At 40.2% G+C, this 24,534-nt stretch overlaps 1 protein-coding gene across 9 annotated transcripts in view; it reads right to left on the reverse strand.

Annotated features, from left to right (window-relative positions):
• Positions 1-24,534, reverse strand: part of pde10a (phosphodiesterase 10A) — a 218,907-nt gene that overhangs the window by 102,018 nt on the left and 92,355 nt on the right. For all 9 annotated transcript variants that reach the window (XM_069931573.1, XM_069931577.1, XM_069931571.1 and 6 more), the window contains 2 exons: positions 14,457-14,515; positions 8,594-8,645 (listed from right to left, as the gene is read on the reverse strand). In XM_069931573.1, the coding sequence (XP_069787674.1) occupies positions 8,594-8,645; positions 14,457-14,515 (111 nt within the window). The remainder of the gene's footprint in view (positions 1-8,593; positions 8,646-14,456; positions 14,516-24,534) is intronic.

The raw sequence follows: 24,534 nt of genomic DNA on the forward strand, positions 1-24,534 counted from the left end.
TAGAGTAAAAAAAAATTAAGGTTTAATACAATACAGACTTAGAGTAAAAAAAAATTAAGATTTAATACAATACAGACTTAGAGTGGGTATGAATTGGTTGAAAGGGCTCATAAACTTTTAGCATGGCAACTAAAAATAGAACAAATTTCTCGAACAATAACTGCAATTAAGAAACGTACGTACAGGTCAGACTACTTATAAAACAGGAAATAAATGATAATTTTAAGGAACTTTATGCTAAACTTTATCATTCAGAATCTATGAAAGATGATATTAAAATAAAAGATTATTTGAGACAAGTTAAACTACCTGTGCTAAAGGAAGATGAAAAGTTATGGTTGTCTGAGAATTTTTCTGAAATAGAAGTTTATGAGACCATAATTTCTTAACAGAATAATAAAGCACTGAGTAAAGATGGTTTTCCACCAGAATTTTTTAAAAGAGTTTAAGGAGTTATTAATGCCTGTATTAATGGAGGTATTAAACCAAATGAAAAAGATATATGATGTACCAGAATAATTTAAAATAGTGTTAATAACAGTGATTCCAAAGAAAGGGAAAGATTGTTTAAAACCTTCTTCATATCATTATTATGGAATACAGATTATAAAATTACTAGCTGATAGGTTAGCTGCATTTTTGCCAAAATTAATAAATATGGATCAAACTGATTTTATTAAAAATAGAAGAGCAGCAGATAATATTGTTAAATTTTTAAGCTTGATAAATATAGCACAAAATACAATGATCCCAATGGTGGGAGTAGCATTGGATGCAGAGAAAGCATTTGATAGATTGGAATGGAATGGGATTTTTTTTTATTTGAAACACAATGCTTTTGGGATTCCAAATACTTTTATAAATTGGATAAAGGCATTATATGATCAGCCAAAAGCAAAAGTGATTATGAATAAACAAATATCAAAGTCCTTTTTATTAGAAAGGTCTTCAAGACAAGATTGCCCATTATCACGTTTTCTATTTGCATTAGCAATCAAGCCATTAGCTGAAATAATTAGAACTGATAAAGAAATTAAAGGATTTGAAAGAGCTAATAAAAAACATAAAAATAGTTTATTTGCAGCTGATATTATGGTATATTTAACAAGACCAGAAATATTGTTAAATTTTGAATGAGGGATTAAAAGAATATGGACTAGAATCGGGTTATAAAGTCAATGTTGATGAAAGTGAGGTGATGCCTATGGTGGATATGGATTACTCTCAGTGTAAAAGATTGACAAAATTTAAATGGCAAAATGATGCAATTAAATATTTAGGAATAAAAATTAATTGAAATATAAATTTGTTTAAGTTAAATTATGTGCCATTAAAAAAGATGGAAGATGATTTGAGAAGATGGAAAGATTTACCAATAACATTAATAGGATGAGTGAATATTTTTCTGAGATTACAATATTTATTTCAATCATTACTCATTTCATGTACCAGAATCATTTTGTCAAAGTTTGAATAAAATAATACGAGAGTTTATTTGGAAAGACAAGATGTCAAGAATTGGTTTGGAAAAATTAACATGGAAATTTGATCAGGGAGGAGTGAGATTACCAAATTTTAAGAATTATTTTAAAGCAGTTCATTGAGATTTTAGTCCTCCTGTTATCAAAGGGGTGAAAAATCACTTGGGTTCAGATTGAAATGAATAAAATTGGTGAATTTATCCCAGAGCAAATTTTGCATAAATTGAAAACTGAGTTGTTCAAAGGAACTAAGGAGACAGTAGTTTTAAAATGTTTATTAAAAATAAGGAATGGAATCCATATTGAGAGAGGAATTAAAAATTATCAATTACCAAAAATGTTGTTACAACGAAATCAACTTCTTTTTACTTTGAATAATTCCTTATTTGATAATGGGAATAGTAAAGGTTTACAGAAGATAAAAGATTGTTTTTTCAGGATTTAAAAAAAAATTGAACAATTAAAAGACAAATACAATATACATTATAATACAATTTTTGCATATTATCAATTAAAATTGTATTTAAAAGAGAAATTGGGAACAGGTTTGAGACTTTCAAAGCAAAGTCAATTTGAAGATATAACAGATACATTCATAGTCAAGAAATTTATTACTAATATGTATACAAAATTACAAGAAACTATGAGGAAAAAACATTTATATAAATCAAAAATACGATGGGAGAAAGATTTAAACATACAAATTCAAGAGGAAATATGGTCAAAATTGTATCAAGAAAGTGTAATGAGTACAGTTAATGCTAGATACCAAATGGTCCAATATAATTTTCTCCATCAATTATATTATACTCCATATAAATTAAATGGACTTAACTCTAATTATTCAAATAAGTGTTCTCGATGTGCGATAGAAATAGGGACTTTTTACATTCAGTGTAGTCTTGTGAAAAAGCGGAAAGGTTTTGGAATGATGTGAGTCTATTGTGAAGACTAATTATGAAGATAAAGATACAAAAGGATTCAAGATTTTTTTTCACTTGGGGATATAAATGAGAAGGATACAAAATTGAAATTGGATAAATGCCAAGAAATTTTTTTAAAAAGTCTAACAATAGCAACTGCAAAGAAATGTATAGTGATAACATGTAAAGCTGATAATGAAGTATTATTAAGTAGATGGCACAGTGAAATACAAAATTGTATACCTTAAAAAAAATTACATATAATTTAAGGAATCGAGCTGAAAATTTTTATAGCATTTGGAAACCATATATGAACTTTATGAATAAATTTCTGTCCACCTCTTCCACTTTATCCACTCCTCTCATTTAGAAATTATAATAATAATAATTCCTTCTTTGGCTTGGCTTCGCAGACAAAGATTTATGGAGGGGTATGTCCACGTCTGCTGCAGGCTCGTTGGTGACTGACAAGTCTGATGCGGGACAGACAGACACGGTTGCAGCAGTTGCAAGGGAAAATTGGTTGGTTGGGGTTGGGTGTTGGGTTTTTCCTCCTTTGTCTTTTGTCAGTGAGGTGGGCTCTGCGGTCTTCTTCAAAGGAGGTTGCTGCTCGCCGAACTGTGAGGCGCCAAGATGCACGGTTGGAGGCGATATCAGCCCACTGGCAGTGGTCATTGTGGCAGGCACCAAGAGATTTCTTTAAGCAGTCCTTGTACCTCTTCTTTGGTGCACTTCTGTCTCGGTGGCCAGTGGAGAGCTTGCCATAGAACACGACCTTGGGAAGGCGATGGTCCTCCATTCTGGAGACGTGACCCACCCAGCGCAGTTGGGTCTTCAGCAGCATGGATTCGATGCTTGTGGACTCTGCCAGCTCGAGTACTTCGATGTTGGTGATTATATATGATAATGCTATTGTATATGTCGTAGTAGGTGTCTCCTTTTTTTTCTTACTTTTGGGGTGAGGGGGTTGATGAGAAAAATCTAAAAGTTCTTTTTCTGTATCACTATGTATGATCAAACGATTATGTTATATTGAATATTTTTGTCTGTATTAATACAAATGATAAATATTTTTTTTAAAAAGGGACGCTGCAATGTAGCAGGAGGTCATGGACATTCTAAAGGGCCAGTACCTATGAAAGATTAACAAAGTCTATGCCAGGCATCTCCTGGTGATCTGAAAGCAGTGACCCGGGGAGTCAAATGCCATGTTCTTTCAGGCCCTACAACTCCTTGGAATGGCCGGTGAATGTAAGGCCATGACCGCTGTGGAACTGATTATGGATGCCTATGTTGCAGGAATTAGGTTGAACTACATGCGCCAAAGATTACTGGAGCAAGATAAGCTCAATCTCCGCAGGTGAAGGTTGTGACAAAAATGTACCAACATCCATTGCTGCTATTTTTCCACACACACAAGATTTAAGTTAGCTTGAAAAAACCAATTAACTAATAAATCACAAAAACTCCAATGGTTTAAGATCCCAAAACTCCAAATATTTCAATCCAAAAAGGATAATCCTCCACTTTGTTAAGAGCCCAGAGGACCAAAAAACTCATCAGCAATAAAAATTCACCAAGACAAATGGTTACTTAAACAAAAGTTGCTTTTAATTTTCTTTAAACATAAAAACGGGATCAAACTTTAAGTTATTACTATTAACTTAACCTAACTTGCTCCCCTTCTAATTCTAAGCACACATATTTGTAATGTGTATATGTTCAGGTAAGTTCTTTCCTTTAATAGTCCAATCATTTACTTCTCACTTCTCCATGTTCACCAGTAACAGGCAATTCTTATACTGTGCTCAGAATTTAACATTTATGAATTTTCACTAGGGTCTGGTACTTAAAAGTAAATGGTTACCGCTCAGGAAGATTCTTGTTGCTTTCACAGAGAGATTTGTTGCTTGTTGGACTCACACACACAAACTGATTTCCTCTGATCAGCCATTTCAGTGTCTTGCTGAAAAAATGTGCCCCATCATGGATTTTCCAAATGATAACCTCTTCTTCCAGGTCACCACGGAGTTCCTCTTGTTTCCCTTATTTCAGGAGAAACACTCTAGCCAGCAATTTCTTCTTGTAAGAACTACAAGGGTTTTGAGCAAGCCGAACTCAAAACTTACAACCCGTCTTCAAAATAGGATTTTCAACAAGCCTGTCAGCTTGCCGTGTTCCAGTCTCAACGCCATTGCAGAACTATCTTCTCTCTCCCTCAGAGAAATCCTGCTTTTTCTTTCCTCTCTCTCTGCTTGTAAAAATCAACTTCTCCCAAGGCTCGAAACCCAATCCTTGAAAGACCTTTATCAGCACTTGAGCCCGGACTTCTCTATTTGCACCTGCTTTTGAAATTCCTTCCAAAGCAGTTTCATTGTCTTTTTCAAAATCATTGGTGCCTCAACGTCTCAATTTCAGCAAAGCTCTTGCATTTTAAATGAAATGTCTTTTGTGAAGGTGTTACTCTGATTGTGAAGTGACCTACACTAAACCCCCACAACCTCTTTTATAGACATATTTATATACCCGTAACACCATTAATAGGTACACACAACTGGACGCGTACCCCCTCACCCATATATTTGATATGGTGAACCAAATTGCACAGTTTCGGGTCTTTATTTTTTAACCATCGACCTGAAATCCGCACATCATCTGCTCCCTATTCACCCATAGGACTGACAATAAACTGGGTTCAAGGTGAATGACCTTCTCTACCACTTCTTGTGTGTTCTCTTTGGCACCACTGATGGAGTCTCAGTCTTCCAGTGGGAGATGGACTGCATGGTAGTTCAGTACGAGCTGCAGGTCACATTCCTGTATCTCGAGAATGATACCATCTACTGCCATAACCTACAGGACCTTGACGCCAATCTTCAAAAATTCCTCAAAACTGCCAAGCTCCTTAATCTCACGAAGAACAAGGCCAAGTGTGTATTTTGCACAAGCCGCCTTGCCATCCTTGTGTCATTGAGAACGGTCATTCGTCCAGTCCCGGACCGCTTGTGCCCACTCCTGGAACTTCCCCTTCCCCACAGCCTTAAGGCTCTAAAAAGGTGCCAATGGGTCCCTAACTATGCAGACAAGGCTCATCCACTCATCAAAACCACCTCTTTTCCTCTGACGCCAGAGGGCTGTGCAGTCTATCAGCCATATCAAGTCAGATATTGCTGTGGATGAATCCATCCCATTCCAGGTGGAAAGTGATGCGTCAGACTTTGCTTTGGCTGCTGCCCTTAATCAGGCGGGCATACCCATTGCTTTATTTTCCTGTACCCTCCAGGGTCTCGAAATTCGACACTCCTCTGTCAAGAAGGAGTCCCAACCCATTGTCGAGGCAGTCTGGCCAGTAAATGATTTACAACCCCTGGGGGAATGGGGAGGTGGAAAGGGAGAACACCACAATCTGGAAGGCCGTCCTCCTAGCCCTACAGTCTAGGGGCCTTCCAGTCTCCTGCTGGAAAGAGGTCCTCCCAGAGGAGCTCAACTTCATCAGTTCCTTTCTATGTACTGCCACGAATGCCCCACCGCATGAACGTATGTTTTCCTTTCCTAGGAAATCTGAGATTGGGACCACACTCCCAGTGTGACTGATGTCTCCTGGGCTGGTCCTATTTCAGAAATATGTGTGATGCCATGTCCAACCCTCTGGTTAAAAAGGTCCATCTCCTCCACGCCAACCCCTATATGCCTGAATAGTGTATCCTGATGGTCATGGCACATGTCTCCATTAAGGATTTGGCACCCTTAGGGGCCCTGGAGTCCTTCACTAATCACTCCACACTGCCCCTCACCCATATCCACCCATGATACACCTGGGCCATGGCACATTACCTCACCCCAAACAGAGGACAGGCCAGACTTATTGCCGCATACACATCAGTCCAATGCTGACAATTGCACACAGGCGCTCCAGACTCCTCAAGTCCCCACCACTGTGCTACAACCGCAGCCCAAATTACGATGGTCACAGTGAAAAACCAGACCACCTGATAGACTGTATCATTACCACTTCACCCTGGTGGACTCGAAGATAAAACAAGGGGTGAATGTGGTTAACCACTGTATGAATGTTTGTCTGTTTGGGTATAACCATTGGCCGACTGTGCAGGTGGCTCCTCCCACAGGCTCCAAAATATTCCACAGCCCCCGCACAGTGTAGAACAGTTGGGCAGCATGGATGTGCTTTTGTTCTAAAGCTAATAAAAGCCTATCAATTTGTTCAACTTTAATCTTTTGGAGTTATTAATGGTGCATCATGATGTCCATTTACAAACATTAAAGTTAAAACAACAAGCTCAACTGCAAAGTAAACCGCTGGATGGAGCTTCCTAACTGTCAAGGCAAACCAGAGAGCAGAGCATGTCTTTTCCACTTTCAGGGTCACATGGTAAGTTGAACCTCAGTGAGCAGGAAAGTGTCAGCTTCCCACTATAAAGCTGCAGTTGGGAGCAGGCAGCTTAAAAGAGATGGCTCCAAGAGCAAACTATTAGAAAGAACTGGCAGTTTGCCAATCAGAAGGAAAATTATCTTTAATTTCAAAAAAATTGACTGTCATAAGCACATCTTGGTTTTACTGGATCTTTAACAACACAAAATCTTCAGTTTTACAATTGCCTTACAAACTGAGTTTATAATCATTTAAACAGGGTCAAGATAGTTTGACCTAGAGATTAAGTCTACTAAACGGTACTCTCTCATTTCGATACTTTGAGCACCTTTGCCTTTTTTGGCCTCCCAGTTAACTGATAATTTGGTATTCAGACTTACTATGAGATTTTCATTTCGATTTAGAAAACATTTTGGTTTTCGTAGGTTTTTATTGATTAGCCTGATTCTACATAATTCCTTTTTTCTACTTTCAGTCAAGATATTGGTTATACTCAGTGGCTAAGCTTGGGTATCCAATATTTTCTAGATCTATACAGTGACCAAAACTTGGCTTCTTTTGAATAATTATCTATTAAATTTAAAATACCTAAACATTTTTTTTCGTTATTTACAGATTTGGAGCTTCTTAAATTCTTTAACATCGAGGGTTCCACAGGATTTAAACTTTAACCTTATTTGGGAAGTATATAATTTTAAACCTAATCATAAAGGATTGTTTTCTGCCCTTTATGAACTGCTTTCAAGATCTACGGATAATTCCCTACGTGGCATTAAGAAATTGTGGGAAAATGACTTTCAACAACCATTTGCTGAAACTACATGGGATTCCATTTTGAAAAGTGTTCACTCATCTCTTTGAGCTAGGCACTCACTAATTCAATTTAAAAGTAGTCCATTGAGCACATTTTTCTAAGGTTCAGTTAGCTAAATTTTAACCTAATATTTCCTCTAAATGTGAAAAATGCCTAACGAGGAAGGTATGTTGTATCATATGTTTTGAATATGTTTTGGCAAGGGGTATATCATACTTTATCATTAGTTCTTAATATTAATTTGATTCCTAGCCCATTCATTGCTATTTATGGAGTGAGTGTGCCAATGGTTTTAATACTGACTTCCTCACAATCACATGCTGTGGGTTTTGCTTCCCTCATTGCTAGAAGGGCCATTCTGCTGAGATGGAAAGACGCTGTCCCTCCCACTCATTCTCGATGGTTATTGGATGTGATGGCATGTGTTTCTCTAGAAAAAAAAATAGGCGTTCTAAAACTGCAATAGATGGTAACTTTCTTTCTCTTTGGGGCCCTTTTCTTGATACTTTCAAAATTTGTAGATTATTCATCTCTGCTTTTTTTATGACTTCATGGTTATTACTATTTGTAGTGCACTCCTTAACTTGGCCAGAAACCCTCATAGGGTGGGGTTTAATTATTAGATTAGTTTAGGAATATATGTTTTTTTTTTCTTTTACTGTTTTCTAATCATGGTAAGCACCTTGTTTATTATTACTTGATACTTGTAACTTGATATTAACTTACTTTATTATTATTACTATATGTACCTATGTACTTTGCATATATTAAAACCAATGAAAAGGTTGAAAAAGAAACTGTCTGTTTGTTTCTTTAGGACTTAGTATTACAACAAAGCGTGTTCAACTGGTTCAATTTTATCATAGATATTCAAATATATTTTTTGCCAATTACAGAATGTCAAATTTTCATTCCTACAACATGTTCAAGTCAAACATTTCTTTCTGAAATCTGGATTCTTCCAGCAGCATAAACAGGTACTCACCATAATATTTTCAAGTAGTGAGTCTATTGCCAATATATTATCAAAGTAAGTTCTGCAAGAGAAAAAGATGAATAGAAGGAGTTATTTATACCATTCGCAGCAATTTCCATATACAGTAAAATCCCTGTTATCTAGAATTCGTGTCACTGGCAGCCTCAAGCAACCAGGAAAAAAATACGAAAGTTTAAAATTGGTGCCCCTAGCAGTTGTTCGCCAAACCAAGCCACACGCAATCATAAACCACCGGAAAATTCACTTATCCAGCAAATACCAATCCCCACAGGTGCCAGACACCAGAGTTTTTGCTGTATTCTGATCTAGGTTTTCTTCTCATTTGTGAAAAGGGTCCATTTTACAGGAACAGAACTGGGAATGCAATTTAGAGTTGTAACATACGAGGCTCCCATCTTTTCACTTCAGATGATTTTTCTTCATGCCAAAAAACTGACATGATATATAGAAGGGGGTTATTTGGACTGATCAATCAGCATTTCATGTCTTTTCAAAGTTTTCCTATTCAACCTTTTATAACTCTTAACATTATTTTTATTTGCCCACCCATGCAAGAACATTTTCAAGGTCTCTGAAAAAATGACACTCACCTTCATAAATTAGATCTGCCATGATCGTATTGAATGGCGGAGTAGGGTCGATGGGCCATTTTTGGCCTACTCCTGTTCCTACTTCCTATGTTCTTATCTTTTTACCTCAGGGGAAACCCTGCCTCATGGCCAATCAAAATGGAGAAACACACATCCAGAAAGGTACTTACCCAAATCCTAACCACCCAACCTGTCATTCCATGGAATCCCAATAAGATTCAATAGCAACTCAGTATCCACATAAACCTGGCAACTTTTTAATGTTGATTGAAATCTTCCTTGGGAAACTGAATGTTTCTCAATTGATGACAGCACAAGTTTTAACTCCAGTTCCTGGCCTGGCATCTCAAAGTCCAATGTTCTGCCCATCAAGAATATGACTAAATGAATACTTCACATCAGTCCACAGAATGTGGACCATCTTCCATAATTTAGCAGTTTTTTTATTAAAGATGTATTTTTGTACCATCAAAAAAATTGAACAAAATTTTGTATGCATTCCATTCAACAATTGGTCCACATTTTGGGGAGATACCAGCAGTTCACAAGGTGAGAACGTGGAAGTCCTGAATTCCTAGTTTCCCTTTTACCAGTTTTTTTCTAGACTGTGCTGTGATATTGAATTCTTGGTATTTACACAGGAAATATGCCAGCAGCGCGGTTGGCGTAGCGGTTAGTGCAACGCCTTTACAGCACCAGTGATTGGGACTGGGGTTAAAATCCCACACTGTCTGTAAGGAGTTGGTATGTTCTCCTGTGTCTGTGTGAGTTTTCCCTGGGGGCTCTGGTTTCCTCCCACTGTTCAAAATGGACTGGGAGTGTAGGTTAATTGGGTGTAATTAGGCAACACAAGGTTGAAAGGCCCAAAAGGCCTGTTACTGTGCTCCTCAATTAAACCCAATTATGTATGTCTAAATTTTGAAAAAAATCTCAGGCTGTACTTGGACCCTGAAAACTGATCAGCAAACTCCAGCAGCTGAGAGTTAACATCCCATTGCACAATTGGATGATGGATTTCCTCACCTCCAGCCCACAATCAGTGCAGTCTGATACAAATTTAGGGATGCAAAGATGGCATACTGAAATGAGATCTTGCATCCCTTTTGAAAAAAAATAACATAATTTACGTGATAAACATCATTCTTTTTTTTTTAAATATGGAGCCCATATTTACAACAAGTAGGTTTAAAAATCTAAACTCTCATGACTCGTCCTGGATGGTACTTGGCTCCATGGCAGTAAATAAAAATTTATATATTCATTGGTAATCTCTTTTTCTTTCTTCTTTCTTTGGGGTGTTGGGGGGAGGTGTGGGAGGGAGGGTGGATATACCACATGTATGCCTTTCTATTCGTGTATAACTTATTATTAAATTAATGTACTGTGGTTTATTTTTTGTAAAACTAAGGAGCTGATTGTTGACTTCAGGAAGGGAAAACCAGAGGTGTATGATCCAGTGATCATTGTGGGAACAGAGGTGGAGAGGGTGAGGACATTTAGGTTCTTGGGAGTCACTATCTCGGAGGATCTTTCCTGGACCCAACACACCGATGACATCATGAAGAAAGCACGTCAGTACTTCTACTTCCTCAGGAGTTTTCAGAGGTTTGGTATGACACCAGAAACCTTGGATAATTTCTACAGAGGTTTGGAGGAAAGTGTGCTGACTGGCTGCATCACAGTCTGGTAAGGGAACCCCAATACCCCTAAGTGTAAATTCATCCAAAAGGTAGTGGACACAGCACAGATCATCACAGCAAAACCCTCCCCACTACTGAATACATCTACAGGGAAAAAATGATTCCATCGGAGGGCAGCAGCAATCATCAAAGAGCCACACCACCCAGCACATGCTTTGTTCTCGCTGCTGCCTTCAGGGAAGGGGTATAGGTGTGACATGACTCACCAAGCCACCTTTATTTATCATTCATACCATGCTGGCACAGTAAAGACAACATAGCATTTCTCCAGGACCACGGAGCATATTAACATAAATATAAGTTAGAAGTTAAACACATTAAAAAATTAAAATGTATTCAGTAAAGATCCACAGTACACTATCCACATATGTTCTGGGAATTCAGGAGCCTGATGGCTTGGGGGAAAATACTATTGTCCAATCTGGATGTTAGGGCCTGAGTGCTACAGTACCTCCTTCCAGACAGCAGAAGGCAGAACAGTTTACATGAGGGGGTGTGGAGTCCTTCACAATGTTTATTACCTTTCACCTGCATCGAGTGTTGTAGATGTCCTTCATGGTAGGAAGAGAGCCCCCAATGATCTTTTCTGCTGAATTCACTATCCTCTGGAGGGTCTTGCATTCTGAGACGGTACAGCTTCCAAACCAGGCAGTGATGCAGTTGCACAGGATGCTCTCAACAGATCCTCTGTAGAATGTAGTGAGGATGGAGGGTGGGAGATAAACTTTCTTCAACCTTTGCAGAAAGTAGAGGTGCTGCTGGGCTTTCTTGGCTATGGAGCTGATGTTAAAGGCCTAGATGAGATTCTCCACTAAGAGAACTTGATACATTTGATGATCTCAACGGTCGAGCCGTTAATGATCAGCAGAGAGTAGTCCTCCTGGGCTCTCATGAAGTCGACATTATTAACGTTCAGATACAGGTTGTTGCCTCTGCACCAGTCCATTAGCAACTACACCTTATCTCTGTATGCCGACTCCTCATTCTTGCTAATAAGGCCCACCATGGTCATGTTGTCAGTGAACTTGAAGATGTGGTTCGAGGTGTGTTTAGCTACACAATCATAGGCCAACAGAGTGAACAACACTGGGCTAAACACACAACCTTGGGAGGCCCCTGTGCTCAGTGTGATGGAAGTTCTGATACCGAGCTGGTCTGCTTGAGGTCTTCCCAACAGGAAGTCAAGAATCCAGTTGGAGAGGGAGGTGTTTAGACCCAGAAGACTCAACCTCCTTATCAGGTACTAAGGTATGACTGTGTTAATTTACGAAAAGAAGTCAATAAACAGCATTTGAACATACGAGTCCTTATTTTCCAGATGGGTAAGGGCTAGATGAAGGGTGGTAGTGCTGGTGTTGACCATACAGCAGTTGGATCTATATGCGAATTGCAGGGGTCCAGTGATGGGGGCAGTAGGACCTTGATGTGCCCCATGATGAGCCTCTCGAAGCACTTCATGATGATGGACATTAGTATGTAGTAGTAATTGAGACAGGACACAGACGACTTCTTCAGCAAGGGGAATAATTGTGGTGGCTTTGAAGCATGTTGGGACTACAGAGCTTCTCAGGGAGATGTTAAAGATGTCGGTGAGAGCATCTGCTAGCTGAGCTGCACATCCCCTGAGCACTCTGCTGGGAATGTTAACTGGTCCAGCAGCTTTCCGTGGGTTGACCTTGCCTAACTCTCTCTTCGCCTAGGCTACTGCAGGACACAGCAGCTGATCATTTGGGGGAGAGGTGGCCTTTTTCGCCACCATGCCATTTTTCACCTCAAAATGCATAGAAGTTGTTCAGTGCATCTGGGAGTGAGGCATCACCAGTATGGGCAGATGGTGTAGTCTTGTGGTTGGTGATGTCTTGGGTTGCATATCCTTGCTGCCCTGGAAGTGACTGTGCATGCACTGGCTATACACACGCTTTGCTTCCTGATGGCCTTAGATAGCTTGGCTCTTGCAATAGCTAGGGCTACCTTGTTATCCACTCTGAAGGCAGCATCTCAGTTCCTGAGCAGCACACGCACCTCTGCTGTCATCCATGGCTTCTGATTAGAGCGAGTAACCATGGCCTTTGGCACAGTGATGCACCAACAGGTTCAGGAACAGCTGCTACCCCTCTACCATCGAATCCTCAACAACAAAGTCAATCAGAGACTCATTTAAGGACACTTACTTGTGCACTTTATTCATTGATTTTTCTTTGTTCTCTCTGTATTGCAGTTTGTTTACATTAATTATCAATTTACAGTTCTTTTATTTGTTTATGGTGCGTAATTCTGCTCTGCACACAGGATAAAGGAATATTTGGGTTGTATGTGATGTCATGTATGTACTCTGACAATAAATCTGAAATCAGAAATTAGCTGGAACAGTACTGCCATTCATTTTAATTAGAGGAATGGCTAAAGGAAGCAAAGAAATATATACATCCGTGGCAAATTTGTTAAACAGTTTTAATTATTTAAAATGGTTTGACTAGCTGCTTTAGGTTAATCTTTAAAATTGCTAACACTTCCTAACATTTTACTTTGGAATGTTTACAAGTTCCAGAGATATTTCAGGAAGTCATCTTATTTTGCCTGCAGATACAGTTTAGTTACTTTCAGCTGTTTTGAGGGCAGGACTTCTTCTGTCTGCCTACCCCCAACCCTGCCCATTATATATTGGTATTCATGGGTTGCACACATCCTTATTATTGAGGAATGTACAGGCTTGGGAGCACAAAGTAACAAAGGTGGATCTAAAAATGTAAGCTTGGATTTGCCATGTAGATCAGTGATGTGAGTGGGTCATTCATTGCTGCAAGAATATCTTGGACAGTGTATTTAATTTGGAGCAATCAAGTCAAGTTTATTGTCATCTGATTGTATAAGTACAACCTGACGAAACAACATTCATCAGTCCTCAGTGCAAAACATGCAAACACACAACCGGACATAACTCACATACTGACAATACATATGCAAGACAAGTATTTTATCTTTGTAAATAAATAAATATTGTTTTGTACAAATGAGAGTCTTGGATGGTTAGTGCGAGCAGTTCCTTTGGTCGTTCAGCATTCTCACTGCCCGTAGGAAGAACCTGTTCCTCAGCCTGGTGGTGCTGGCTCTGATACTCCTGCAATCGTAATTTAGCCACGAAAGTGAGGTCAGTGATGTACTACATTGAATTAAGAAATTAAATATGACAGTGTAACAGTCACCATTCTCAGTGGAAGTTTAGGTTGGATGCTGAAGTTTTGCTGTTTAAAGGCATAACAATCCATAAAAAATTAAATCAGGCTCTTTCAGTGCAGTTGTTAGGAAATCCAGCAGCAGACATAACCAATCAGATCAAGCAAGTAATTTTATCTACAATGTCATCAAAAGATGCCAAAGGGAATTTTCAGGTTTGTGCTCTGCTACAACCATTGCTTCATCTATGCAGCATAATCGAGGGTTTCTGTTCTTTCATTTTGCTTTTCAAAATTTAATGAACTAGGCTGACTGCAAAGCCAACACTTGCCGACATAAATTGCCTTAAATAATTTGTTTATCGAACCAGAGACATGAATCACTTACTTGGAAACATCCAGCAGAAAATCATTCAATTCAGTCTGCTTGGCAAGACCTTTCGACACCTGGAAAAGAGAATTGCATATCAGGGCAACATTTAGAAGGATTCTATTTTGTCTCCGATATAATCAGTTCCAAGTGTGTTTTTGGCAGTGACTGTATGTATATTTCTCACTGTGTAAATGTGTATTTTTGGCACAAGAGAATGCTTATACAAGCAGTTCCCAGGTTATGAGCACTTGACAAGGATACAAGCTGCAGAACTAGTTTCCTCTCTCTCTCTCTCTCTCTCTCTCTCTCTATTTTTGTAATTGTTCTTTATCAGTTTTACATGTTTTTGATGTCATTCATTGTAATACTGTAGCAGCAGGGCTACTATATCAGGTGATTTTTAACACTTTCGGATAAAGGATGTTTATCAAAACAGAAGCTGCTCGTAATGCAGCAGGACTGCCTGTGCAAGAGCATTAGTACGAATTTTTATTGACTAATTCTCAGAATATATTGCATCATAGCAAAAGATGGGATTTTGTGCACCTCAATTGAGTCAGAAAAGATGTACTCAGAAAACTGCTTTTTTGAACCATTATATGGTCCACCTGGAGAGGGTATGTACAATACAAACTAAAACATTCCATGAATTCTGACCCAACGATAATAAAGGTTTATACAGATGATAAATGTGCTCATAGCTATTATGGTGGTAGACTTAAAATTATGAGAATAGATTGATGGTAGAGATGTCTAAAACTACAGGCAGAGGTTGGAGAAAAAGGAGGCTTAAAGGGGATTGGAGGAGTAAATTTTTCCCATTCAAAGAGCAGTGAGTATCTGGAATGAACTTCCAGAGGACATGGTGGAGGCAGGACAAGTAAAAATATTTCAGAGGTAACTGGGCATATCCTTGAACGAGCAAGCCATAGAGGGATATGCAATTAATGCAGAAGTGGGATGAATACTGATAGGCATGATGAAGTTATAGAGGAAGTGGGTCAAAGGACCTACTTCTCCACTGTACAACTAAGACTCTAAAGGGGTACTCAGAAGTAAATTTACAGCCGATGGTTGATCAACACTTGATCCTTGTCTTTCCTGGGTGTGATAAACCACTGTATGCATATTTAGCTATCTGGACATGCCCCTTTTGGCTGACTTGTACCTGTGGCTCCTCCTCACAGACTTCAAATAAAAGTGACTTCCCCACAGCCCCGTACCCAGTTTAGGACAGTCAACCAGCATGGACACGCCTCCATTCTATTGCTGATAAAAGTCTATCAGTTTTACATAACTTCTCGTCTTTTGGAGTTATTGATGATGCATCACTGGGTTTGAGAGGTGTCATTAAAGAAGCATAATAATCTACTGGTGTAACTCATGAACACTTCATCAAAGGTGCACTGTAGTGGATGGGTTGGCTGTTTAGCCAAAGGAAGAGAATGTTATTCACAGTAAACCAAAAAGGAGTTATAATTTAGAACAGGAGTGTGACTATCCACAGGAATATTTAAAGTAATTAAGGAAAAAATAGAGAGGGGAGGAAGGAGGAAACATTATTTTAATGCAGCAAGTATTATGGTGCAGGTAAATGTAAGTTAGTTGTAAAAGGAAAGTGGACATAGATTTAAGATGTAAAGTAAATGCAAGAAAATGTGCAGAGAGGTTAGACTAAGTTTATAACTCTTTTGAAAGATTCAGAATGACACAATGAACCAAATGACCCCCTGCTTCTGTGCCACTGAAGTGGATTGTTTTGTAATGGATGAACAACCAAAATTAAGCTTTTATTGGTTGTGTTTCTAAGGAACAATATGCTGAGAGCAGGAGATGGAGATGGTAATACCATTTAATATAAAGGGGGAATAGGCTTACTTGTCCATTACCAAGCATAATAAAATATGGCATACTGCCAGAGTTTTGTCTCCCTCTATCAGTCAATTCACAGTGATTAACTCTGTCTAAAACATACTCTTTGCCCTGTTTAGAGTTCATATAAGCCTGTGTTAATACGAGACCAGATTAGCAACTCTTTTCAGCCTTGTGTGGCATTCAATAGGTACTTTCAAACTCCTTAACCCAAGGTTGGTGTAATTATATGGTTGTATTCTCCTAAATAGAATAATACCTAATGTCGCCGAGAATGTTCTCCCAGAATCACAGTGCGGCTTTCGCGCAAACAGAGGAACTAGCGACATGGTCTTTGCCCTCAGACAGCTCCAAGAAAAGTGCAGAAAACAAAACAAAGGACTCTACATCACCTTTGTTGACCTTACCAAAGCCTTCGACACCGTGAGCAGGAAAGGGCTTTGGCAAATACTAGAGCGCCTCGGATGCCCCCCAAAGTTCCTCAACATGGTTATCCAACTGGACGAAAACCAACAAGGTCGGGTCAGATACAGCAATGAGCTCTCTGAACCCTTCTCCATTAACAATGGCGTGAAGCAAGGCTGCGCTCTCGCACCAACCCTCTTTTCAATCTTCTTCAGCATGATGCTGAAACAAGCCATGAAAGACCTCAACAATGAACACGCTGTTTACATCCGGTACCGCAATCTTCAATCTGAGGCACTTGCAAGCTCACACCAAGACACAAGAGCAACTTGTCCATGAACTACACTTTGCAGACAAGGCCGCTTTAGTTGCCCATTCAGAGCCAGCTCTTCAGCGGTTGACGTCCTGTTTTGCAGAAACTGCCAAAATGTTTGGCCTGGAAGTCAGCCTGAAGAAAACTGAGGTCCTTCATCAGCCAGCTCCCTACCATGACTACCAGCTCCCCCACATCTCCATCGGGCACACAAAACTCAAAACGGTCAACCAGTTTACCTATCTTGGCTGCACCATTTCATCGGATGCAAGGATCGACAACGAGATAGACAACAGACTCGCCGAGGCAAATAGTGCCTTTGGAAGACTACACAAAAGAGTCTGGAAAAACAACCAACTGAAAAACCTCACAAAGATTAGCGTATACAGAGCCGTTGTCATACCCACACTCCTGTTCGGCTCCGAATCATGGGTCCTCTACCGGCATCACCTACGGCTCCTAGAACGCTTCCACCAGTGTTGTCTCGCTCCATCCTCAACATTCATTGGAGCGACTTCATCCCTAACATCAAAGTACTCGAGATGGCAGAGGCCAACAGCATCAAATCCACGCTGCTGAACATCCAACTGCGCTGGGCAGGCCACGTCTCCAGAATGGAGGACCATCGCCTTCCCAAGATCGTGTTATATGGCGAGCTCTCCACTGGCCACCGTGACAGAGGTGCACCAAAGAAGAGGTACAAGGACTGCCTAAAGAAATCTCTTGGTGCCTGCCACATTGACCACCGGCAGTGGGCTGATATCGCCTCAAACCGTGCATCTTGGCGCCTCACAGTTCGGCGGGCAGCAACCTCCTTTGAAGAAGACCACAGAGCCCACCTCACTGACAAAATACAAAGGAGGAAAAACCCAACACCCAAACCCAACCAACCAATTTTCCCCTGCAACCGTATCTGCCTGTCCCGCATCGGACTTGTCAGCCACAGGGGGCGTGGCAAGATGGCGTAAGGAATAGACGTGCCTTCCAGTCCTCTCCCGACTCTTTGGTGTTGTTTTGTCTTTAAATGCCCGTTAAAATCTTTTCAAGGTTAGATATAGTTAGAGCTGTTAAACTAGTTTCCAATGGTACAATTGTTGAAAAAAAGCAAGAAAAAACGGCAACAGATTGTTAAGAAATTACATTTTCCGAAGATATTAGAGCCTACTTGTTTACAAGAAGCCAGGACTCAGCGTGGAATGGATCCAGGAGGAGAAGCACAGGAATCAGCAGTGGAGCTCCGTTCTCTGCCGGTAGGGCTCTTTAAAAATGGCGCCCGGCAGCCCTTAGAACAAAGGGCTAGCCAGGTGCGTGTATTTCAGTCAATGCCCACTATGAGCCTTTGACAGCTGAAACAGCTGGGAAGCCACCAGCTGAAGGCTTGCAGTTAAAGGGACGTCCACTGACTGATGTAGTGGTGGCGCTGTGAAGTGCACCACTTGAAATGAAGATTCCTATAGACCTTGATGTGTTGGAGATGCTTGACAGAATATGGCTTGGGGATAACCCTCGCCATCAACCTCCAAATATTACTGGGGAGGTTATGGCAGGGGTTTCTACACAAAGTCACACTGCAAGAAAAGCAGTTAAATTAAGGAAGGGAATACAAGACCTTTTGGCTATTCAGAAACAACTGGACCCTACTGTGTCTGAATCTACTTCAGTGGATAAGTTTCTTAAGAGTCTTGAATCTAAGTTAACTGCTATTTTGAAAGAATTTGTTAAAGCTTTAGATCAACTTGATACTAAACTTAATATCTTGGTGGATATTAATACTCAACAGATGGCTGATTATGGAGCTTTTAAGCTTAAAACGAGTGAAAGACTTGATTTTTGTGACCAAGGTTTAGTTGAGGTACAAGATCAATTACAAGGTGTCAATAAAACAATTGAAATTTTACAAATTCAGAATAAAAATTTAATGAAAAAGGTTGATTATTTGGAGAATCAATCCAGACGGAATAACATAAAAATTGTTGGTTTACCAGAAGATATGGAAGGATCAGATCCAAGAAAATTCTTTACTGAGTGGATTCCACAAGTATTAGGACAAGATAAGTTCCCGGAAGGCTTAACACTGGAACGTGCACATAGAGCTTTGAGAAGAAAGCCTTCTTCTGGACAAAAGCCACGACCTGTTTTGGTTCGTTGTTTAAATTATTATGATAGAGAGACAATTTTGCGTGTGGCCATAAGAAGTGCACAACAAAGAAGATCTCCTTTGATGGTTCAGAATAATCGTGTTTTTTTTTATCCGGATTTGAGTCAAGAAGTTATGTCTCAACGACGTGAATTTAATTCTGTGAAAAAAGTGTTGTGGAAAAAAGGTTATAAAGCAACATTTAGATATCCTGTGGTACTGAAGATTTTTCAAGATGGTTACCAATCAAAATTTTTTGATGATCCTAAGGAAGCTATGGATTTTGCTCAATCGTTACCAATTATACAATTTCAGGAAAGACGTAGTCCTCCACGGTCTCCAAAGAGAGTGGAGATACAAGATGGGAATCGAATTCCAAGGAGAAATGGAAATAATGGTGGTCGAAGTGATGAAGTTGATTAAAAAATACTAAAAAGAATTTTTTTTTCTCCTTTTGAGAAATTTTTAAATAATGATGATAGTTTATGTGAAATGTGAGTTGGGAGAGGGAGCTGGGTGGGCACTATTTTCCATAAGTCATCAGCTACGTGTGAGTGGTTGACCCAGGAGGAGGTAGCAGTTGCCTCCTGCCTGGTTTTTTTTTTCTTATTAATTTTTGGATTGAGGAGTGAAGGTTTTTTTCATTATTTTTAAAATTTTTTTTATATTTTTTTGTAGTTTTAGGAGGGGATAAGGGGAGGGAGTGTTTTTTTTTCCTTTCTCTCTTTTTTTTCTTTCCTTTTTTTTCTCCTTCTCTTTTTTTGTGTGTTCTTTTAAGTAATGTTTAAATTTAAATTTGTTTTTTTTTAATACTTATGGTTTTAATAATTTTATTAAGTATAAGAAAGTATTTGCTTGTTTAAAAAATTAAAAGTTGTGGTTTTTTTTGTAAAGTTTATTTAGTAGATAAGGAATATTTGAAATTTAAATCTGAATGGGATGGATAAGCTTTTTATTTTTTATTTAACTTCAAGGTGAAAGGAGTGGTAATTCTGGTGTAAATTGTTTTATTATCTTAGTTACAGAATGAAGGGAATAATGGTGAAAGTTATAAATTGAATTGTACAATTCTTAATAAGGCTTGAATTTTGTTTGTTGTTATGCTCCATTTGTGGAAGATATAGTTTTTGTTGTAGATGTGTTTTTATTATTTGAATATGTGAATTTTAAAGTAATGATTGGGGATATTTAAATGTGGTATTGGGGCTTTTATTGGTTAAGTATTCAAGAGCAAAAGGGAAAGATGGTGGAAGAGTACTAAAATTGAATTGTACAATGCTTAATGAGGTTTGGATTTGTTTTAAGATGGTGGTTTATGTGACTAATATGATGATAGATGTGAAGTTAGTTGATATCTGGTGAAGATTTATTTTTATAGAGAAAGTTTTTTTTAATCTTTTTTTCTCATGCTACAATTCTTTTTTAAGAATTGATTATTGTTTAAGAATTTTTGATAGATAGTATAACTAATTTTACTAATTTTTTATATTAAGTTTGAGTTAAATACATGTTTAATCTTGACTCCGTTTGTTAAATATATGCATTTAAGTTTGATTTAAATATGTTTTTAAGTCTGATATCTTAGTATTAATTACTTTTCTTTTTGTTAGTATTTTAATCTGTTATGTTTTTTTTGTAAGTGGGTTTTTTTTCTCTTACATATCTTACTAATCTTATTAATCCTTCACTCTTTATTGTGGGGGGGGAGAAGGAGGAGGGGTTGGATTAATTTGAGTTGGTTTATTAATGTTGTGTAATAATTATTGGGGGGTATAGTTTGTTTAGATTACTGATGTTGTATTGTAATTTCATTATTTCATTTTTAAATTTTTTTAATGTAATCTTATATCTTATTCATGTTATAAAATCTTAAATAAAGTTAAAAAAAAAGGACTTGTCAGCCACAAACGAGCCTGCAGCTGATGTGGACATTACCCCTCCATAAATTTTCGTCCGTGAAGCCAAGCCAAAGAATGTACAGGCTGGCCCACCCTCCTGATGACATCCTCTCCTAGAATCCTCCCTGGACTCCTCCTATGTGACCCAGGCCATTAAGGTCAAGTCCCCTCTTCCTCTCCTCATTTTCCCTAGCCTTGACCTGAGCCAGCAGTCTCTTGTCTATTAAAGTCTATCGTTCCCCTCAGTCTTTGTCTCTATGATTATTGGGGCAACTGGTAGCACCCAACAATTTATTACACAAGATTTTGAAGGTCTCTGGTAATGGACAATTTGCTGCGCCCCGATCAGCTAGAGGTAGACCCCCAAGTCCTGGGTGCATCTGTACTCTTTGAACAGTGGGTGAACTGTTTTAATAATTTCCTTGATGCTGCCGCTGAAATGGTCGATTCCGACAAGAAGAAGCTGAAGGTCCTACTGGCACGAGTCGGCCAGAGGGCTTTCCTGGCCATCAAAAGCAGCGCGACCTATGTCGAGGCGATGGCTAAGCTGCGGACACTGTACAAGCCCAAGGTGAATGAAGTTTACTCCCGTTACCTGCTGGTGTCCCGAAAACAACAGCCTGGTGAGTCTGCTGAAGAGTTTGTCCGATCCTTGGTCACACTAGGAAAAGATTGTTTGGGGAACCCCATGGCCACGATATTGTTGAACCAGTGTGTGAAAGATCTGATCTGAGATGCCTGCGTGTCGGGATCGAGGTTGGATTATATCCGACAACATCTCCTCGAGGAGGATTAACTTCCGCTAAAAAGGGTGATCCGCCTGATTAGAACTCTAGTCTTGGCCCAGCGCCACGCGGAGACAATCGCGGGCAGAAGCAGGCCTACCATGTACGTTCCACCACAAAGGCAGCCGTCCTGGGACTCAGCGCCTGGGGTTACCGACCCAACCACTGCTGTGGTGACACCATCAGCATCGTTAAGATGCAACTTCTGCGGGCAGGCTAGGCACTCGAGACGCCTCTGCTCTGCAAAAGGAGCCACATGCTCGGGCTGCGGGAAGAAGGGCCATTACCAGAAGGTCTGTAGGTCCAGACCCCTGTCCAGGAGCAGAGCGGCAAGTGTGCCCGAGGAACTTCCGGTACCGACTGCGTGCATGCTAAGGGGGGGGCACCATCTTACCTGCTACCACTTCCAACCTCTACGCCGCGGCCTACCACACCGATTATGTCATTTCCGCCCGCCATGACTCCACTCCCCCTTTCTTCTCCAACGAGGGCAGTGTGGTCAACATGGAGGTTGCCATCTTGGGCAGGCCTCCCCACCAACAACTACTAGGAGATGGTTGCCCTGGTGTCAGTAACCCTGAATCAAGCCAGCCCTCACCCGATCTCGAACTCCATGATGCAGATCGATGTGAATGGGCATAAGACGAACTCCCTTTTTGACAGTGACAGTACCGAAAGGTTTATCCACCACGAGGTGGTCCGCAGACTCTCCCATTCCCGGCTGGCCAATGACCAGATCATTATCGATGGTGGCAAAGTACCAACAGACTTATATCCGGGGGTACTGTGTAGTGTCTCTATCGGTGGGGGGGGGGGGAGTGTTACAATGATTTTGTATGGTTGATCATGCCCCAGCTCTATGCGCTGATCCTCCTGGGCTTCGACCTCCAGAGTCAGTTCAGGACAATGGCGTTTGGGGTCCCCCAACTGCTGCTGACCATTCACAACCCCCAGCTCTTGGACCCACCCACCCCAACCAAGCACCCAGTCACCGGCACCGTCCTGTAGTTTCACCACCTTATGGGTGGCCCCTCTGTCATTATTCGCGAATCTCACCCCAGACTGTAAACCAATCTCCACCAAGAGTAGATGCAGTTCATCCGTGCTGAGTTTGAGCGACTTCTGGCGGAGGGGATCATCGCCCCTAACTCCAGCCTCTGGAGGGCGCAGGTCCTCGTGGTCAGAGGGGTGGGCAAGCCCCGGATGATGATCGACTATAGTCAAACCATCAACCTCTTCACCCAGTTGGACACATACCCGCTACCCCGGATAACCGACTTGGTCAATAAGGTCGCACAATATAGAGTTTTTTCAACCAATGACCTTAAGTCAGCTTACCACCAGCTTCCCCTCTGCCCGAGCGATCGAATCTACACGGGATTCGAGGCCAACGGCAAACTTTTCCACTTCCTGTGGGTGCCTTTTGGTGTGACTAACAGTATCTCTGCTTTTCAGAGTTATGGACTGAATGGTGAAGGAGCACAAGCTGATGGCGACATCAACAATGTCACCATCTGCGGCCACGACCAGCAGGACCACGACACTAACCTCGTCAAGTTCTTACGAATGGTCAAGTCCCTCAACTTGATATACAATAAGGACAAGTGCGTGTTTAATACAAATTGCCTGGCTCTCCTCTAATGCGTCGTGGCACATGGTGTCGTTGCCCCAGACCCTGATCGCATGCTCCCCCCTCATGGAGCTCCCAGTCCCAAACACCCTAAAGGCACTGAAGAGGTGCCTGGGGCTGTTTTCCTACTATGCACAATGGGTGCCCAATTATGCCAATCAGGCTCAGCCCCTGATTAGGTCCACAACCTTCCTATTATCGGCAGAAGCCCAGACTGTGCTTCATCAGATCCAAGGAGACATTGCAAAGGCCACGATGCATGCCGTGGATAAATCCATCCCCTTCCAGGTGGAGAGCGATGCCTCCGACTTCTCACAGTCCCCTCTTCCTATCCTCATTTCCCCTAGCCTTGACCCAGGCCAGCAGTCTCTTGTGTAATAAAGCCCATTGCTCCCCTCAGTCTTTGTCTCTGTAATTATTGGGGCAACTTGTAGCGCCCAACAGTTGGTTAGCCAGTTTGATGGCAATAAAGGTTAAACCAGGTGATGAGATCATGGATTGTGAAGGTAACTTTGCCCAATTTTAAGATGCTTGATATCTTTAAGTAATTAAGAGTTTTTTAAAAATCATGGTTATACAACAGAGCTACTCTCAGCAATGCATTTGCAGAACCTCCCCTGGATGAATCCTGAGTTATTGGCAAATGTTGGAAAATTAAAATAATAAATTAAGCAGACATAAGATTGAACAATTGATGCCCGAAAAAGTTAAATACAAAAACTGTGCTCTTATTACCATCTTGACAGGCAGTGCGTTGAATTCATTTGCCCAGATTTCACTCTTTATGGTGAGGACTCCTTGCCCTTTGTTAATATTATGCTCATATGCTGTTACACAGGACAAATCTTCTAATAGCAATTTGATCCTTAAAGGCAACCTCAGCCTGATCAACAAGGTCCTTGGCAGCAAGAGATCTAGTTATCTTAAATCTCACTAAAATGCTTTGACAAACAGTGAAGCTTTGTCTTTATGCTGAACAGACAGAGCGCTATCAAACAGCTTGAATGTTCGTGAATGTCAGTGATACTCAAGCAATCAAAAGGAACTAAAAAT

Source organism: Narcine bancroftii, chromosome 4 (assembly GCF_036971445.1).
Source record: "Narcine bancroftii isolate sNarBan1 chromosome 4, sNarBan1.hap1, whole genome shotgun sequence".
NCBI lineage: Eukaryota > Metazoa > Chordata > Chondrichthyes > Torpediniformes > Narcinidae > Narcine > Narcine bancroftii.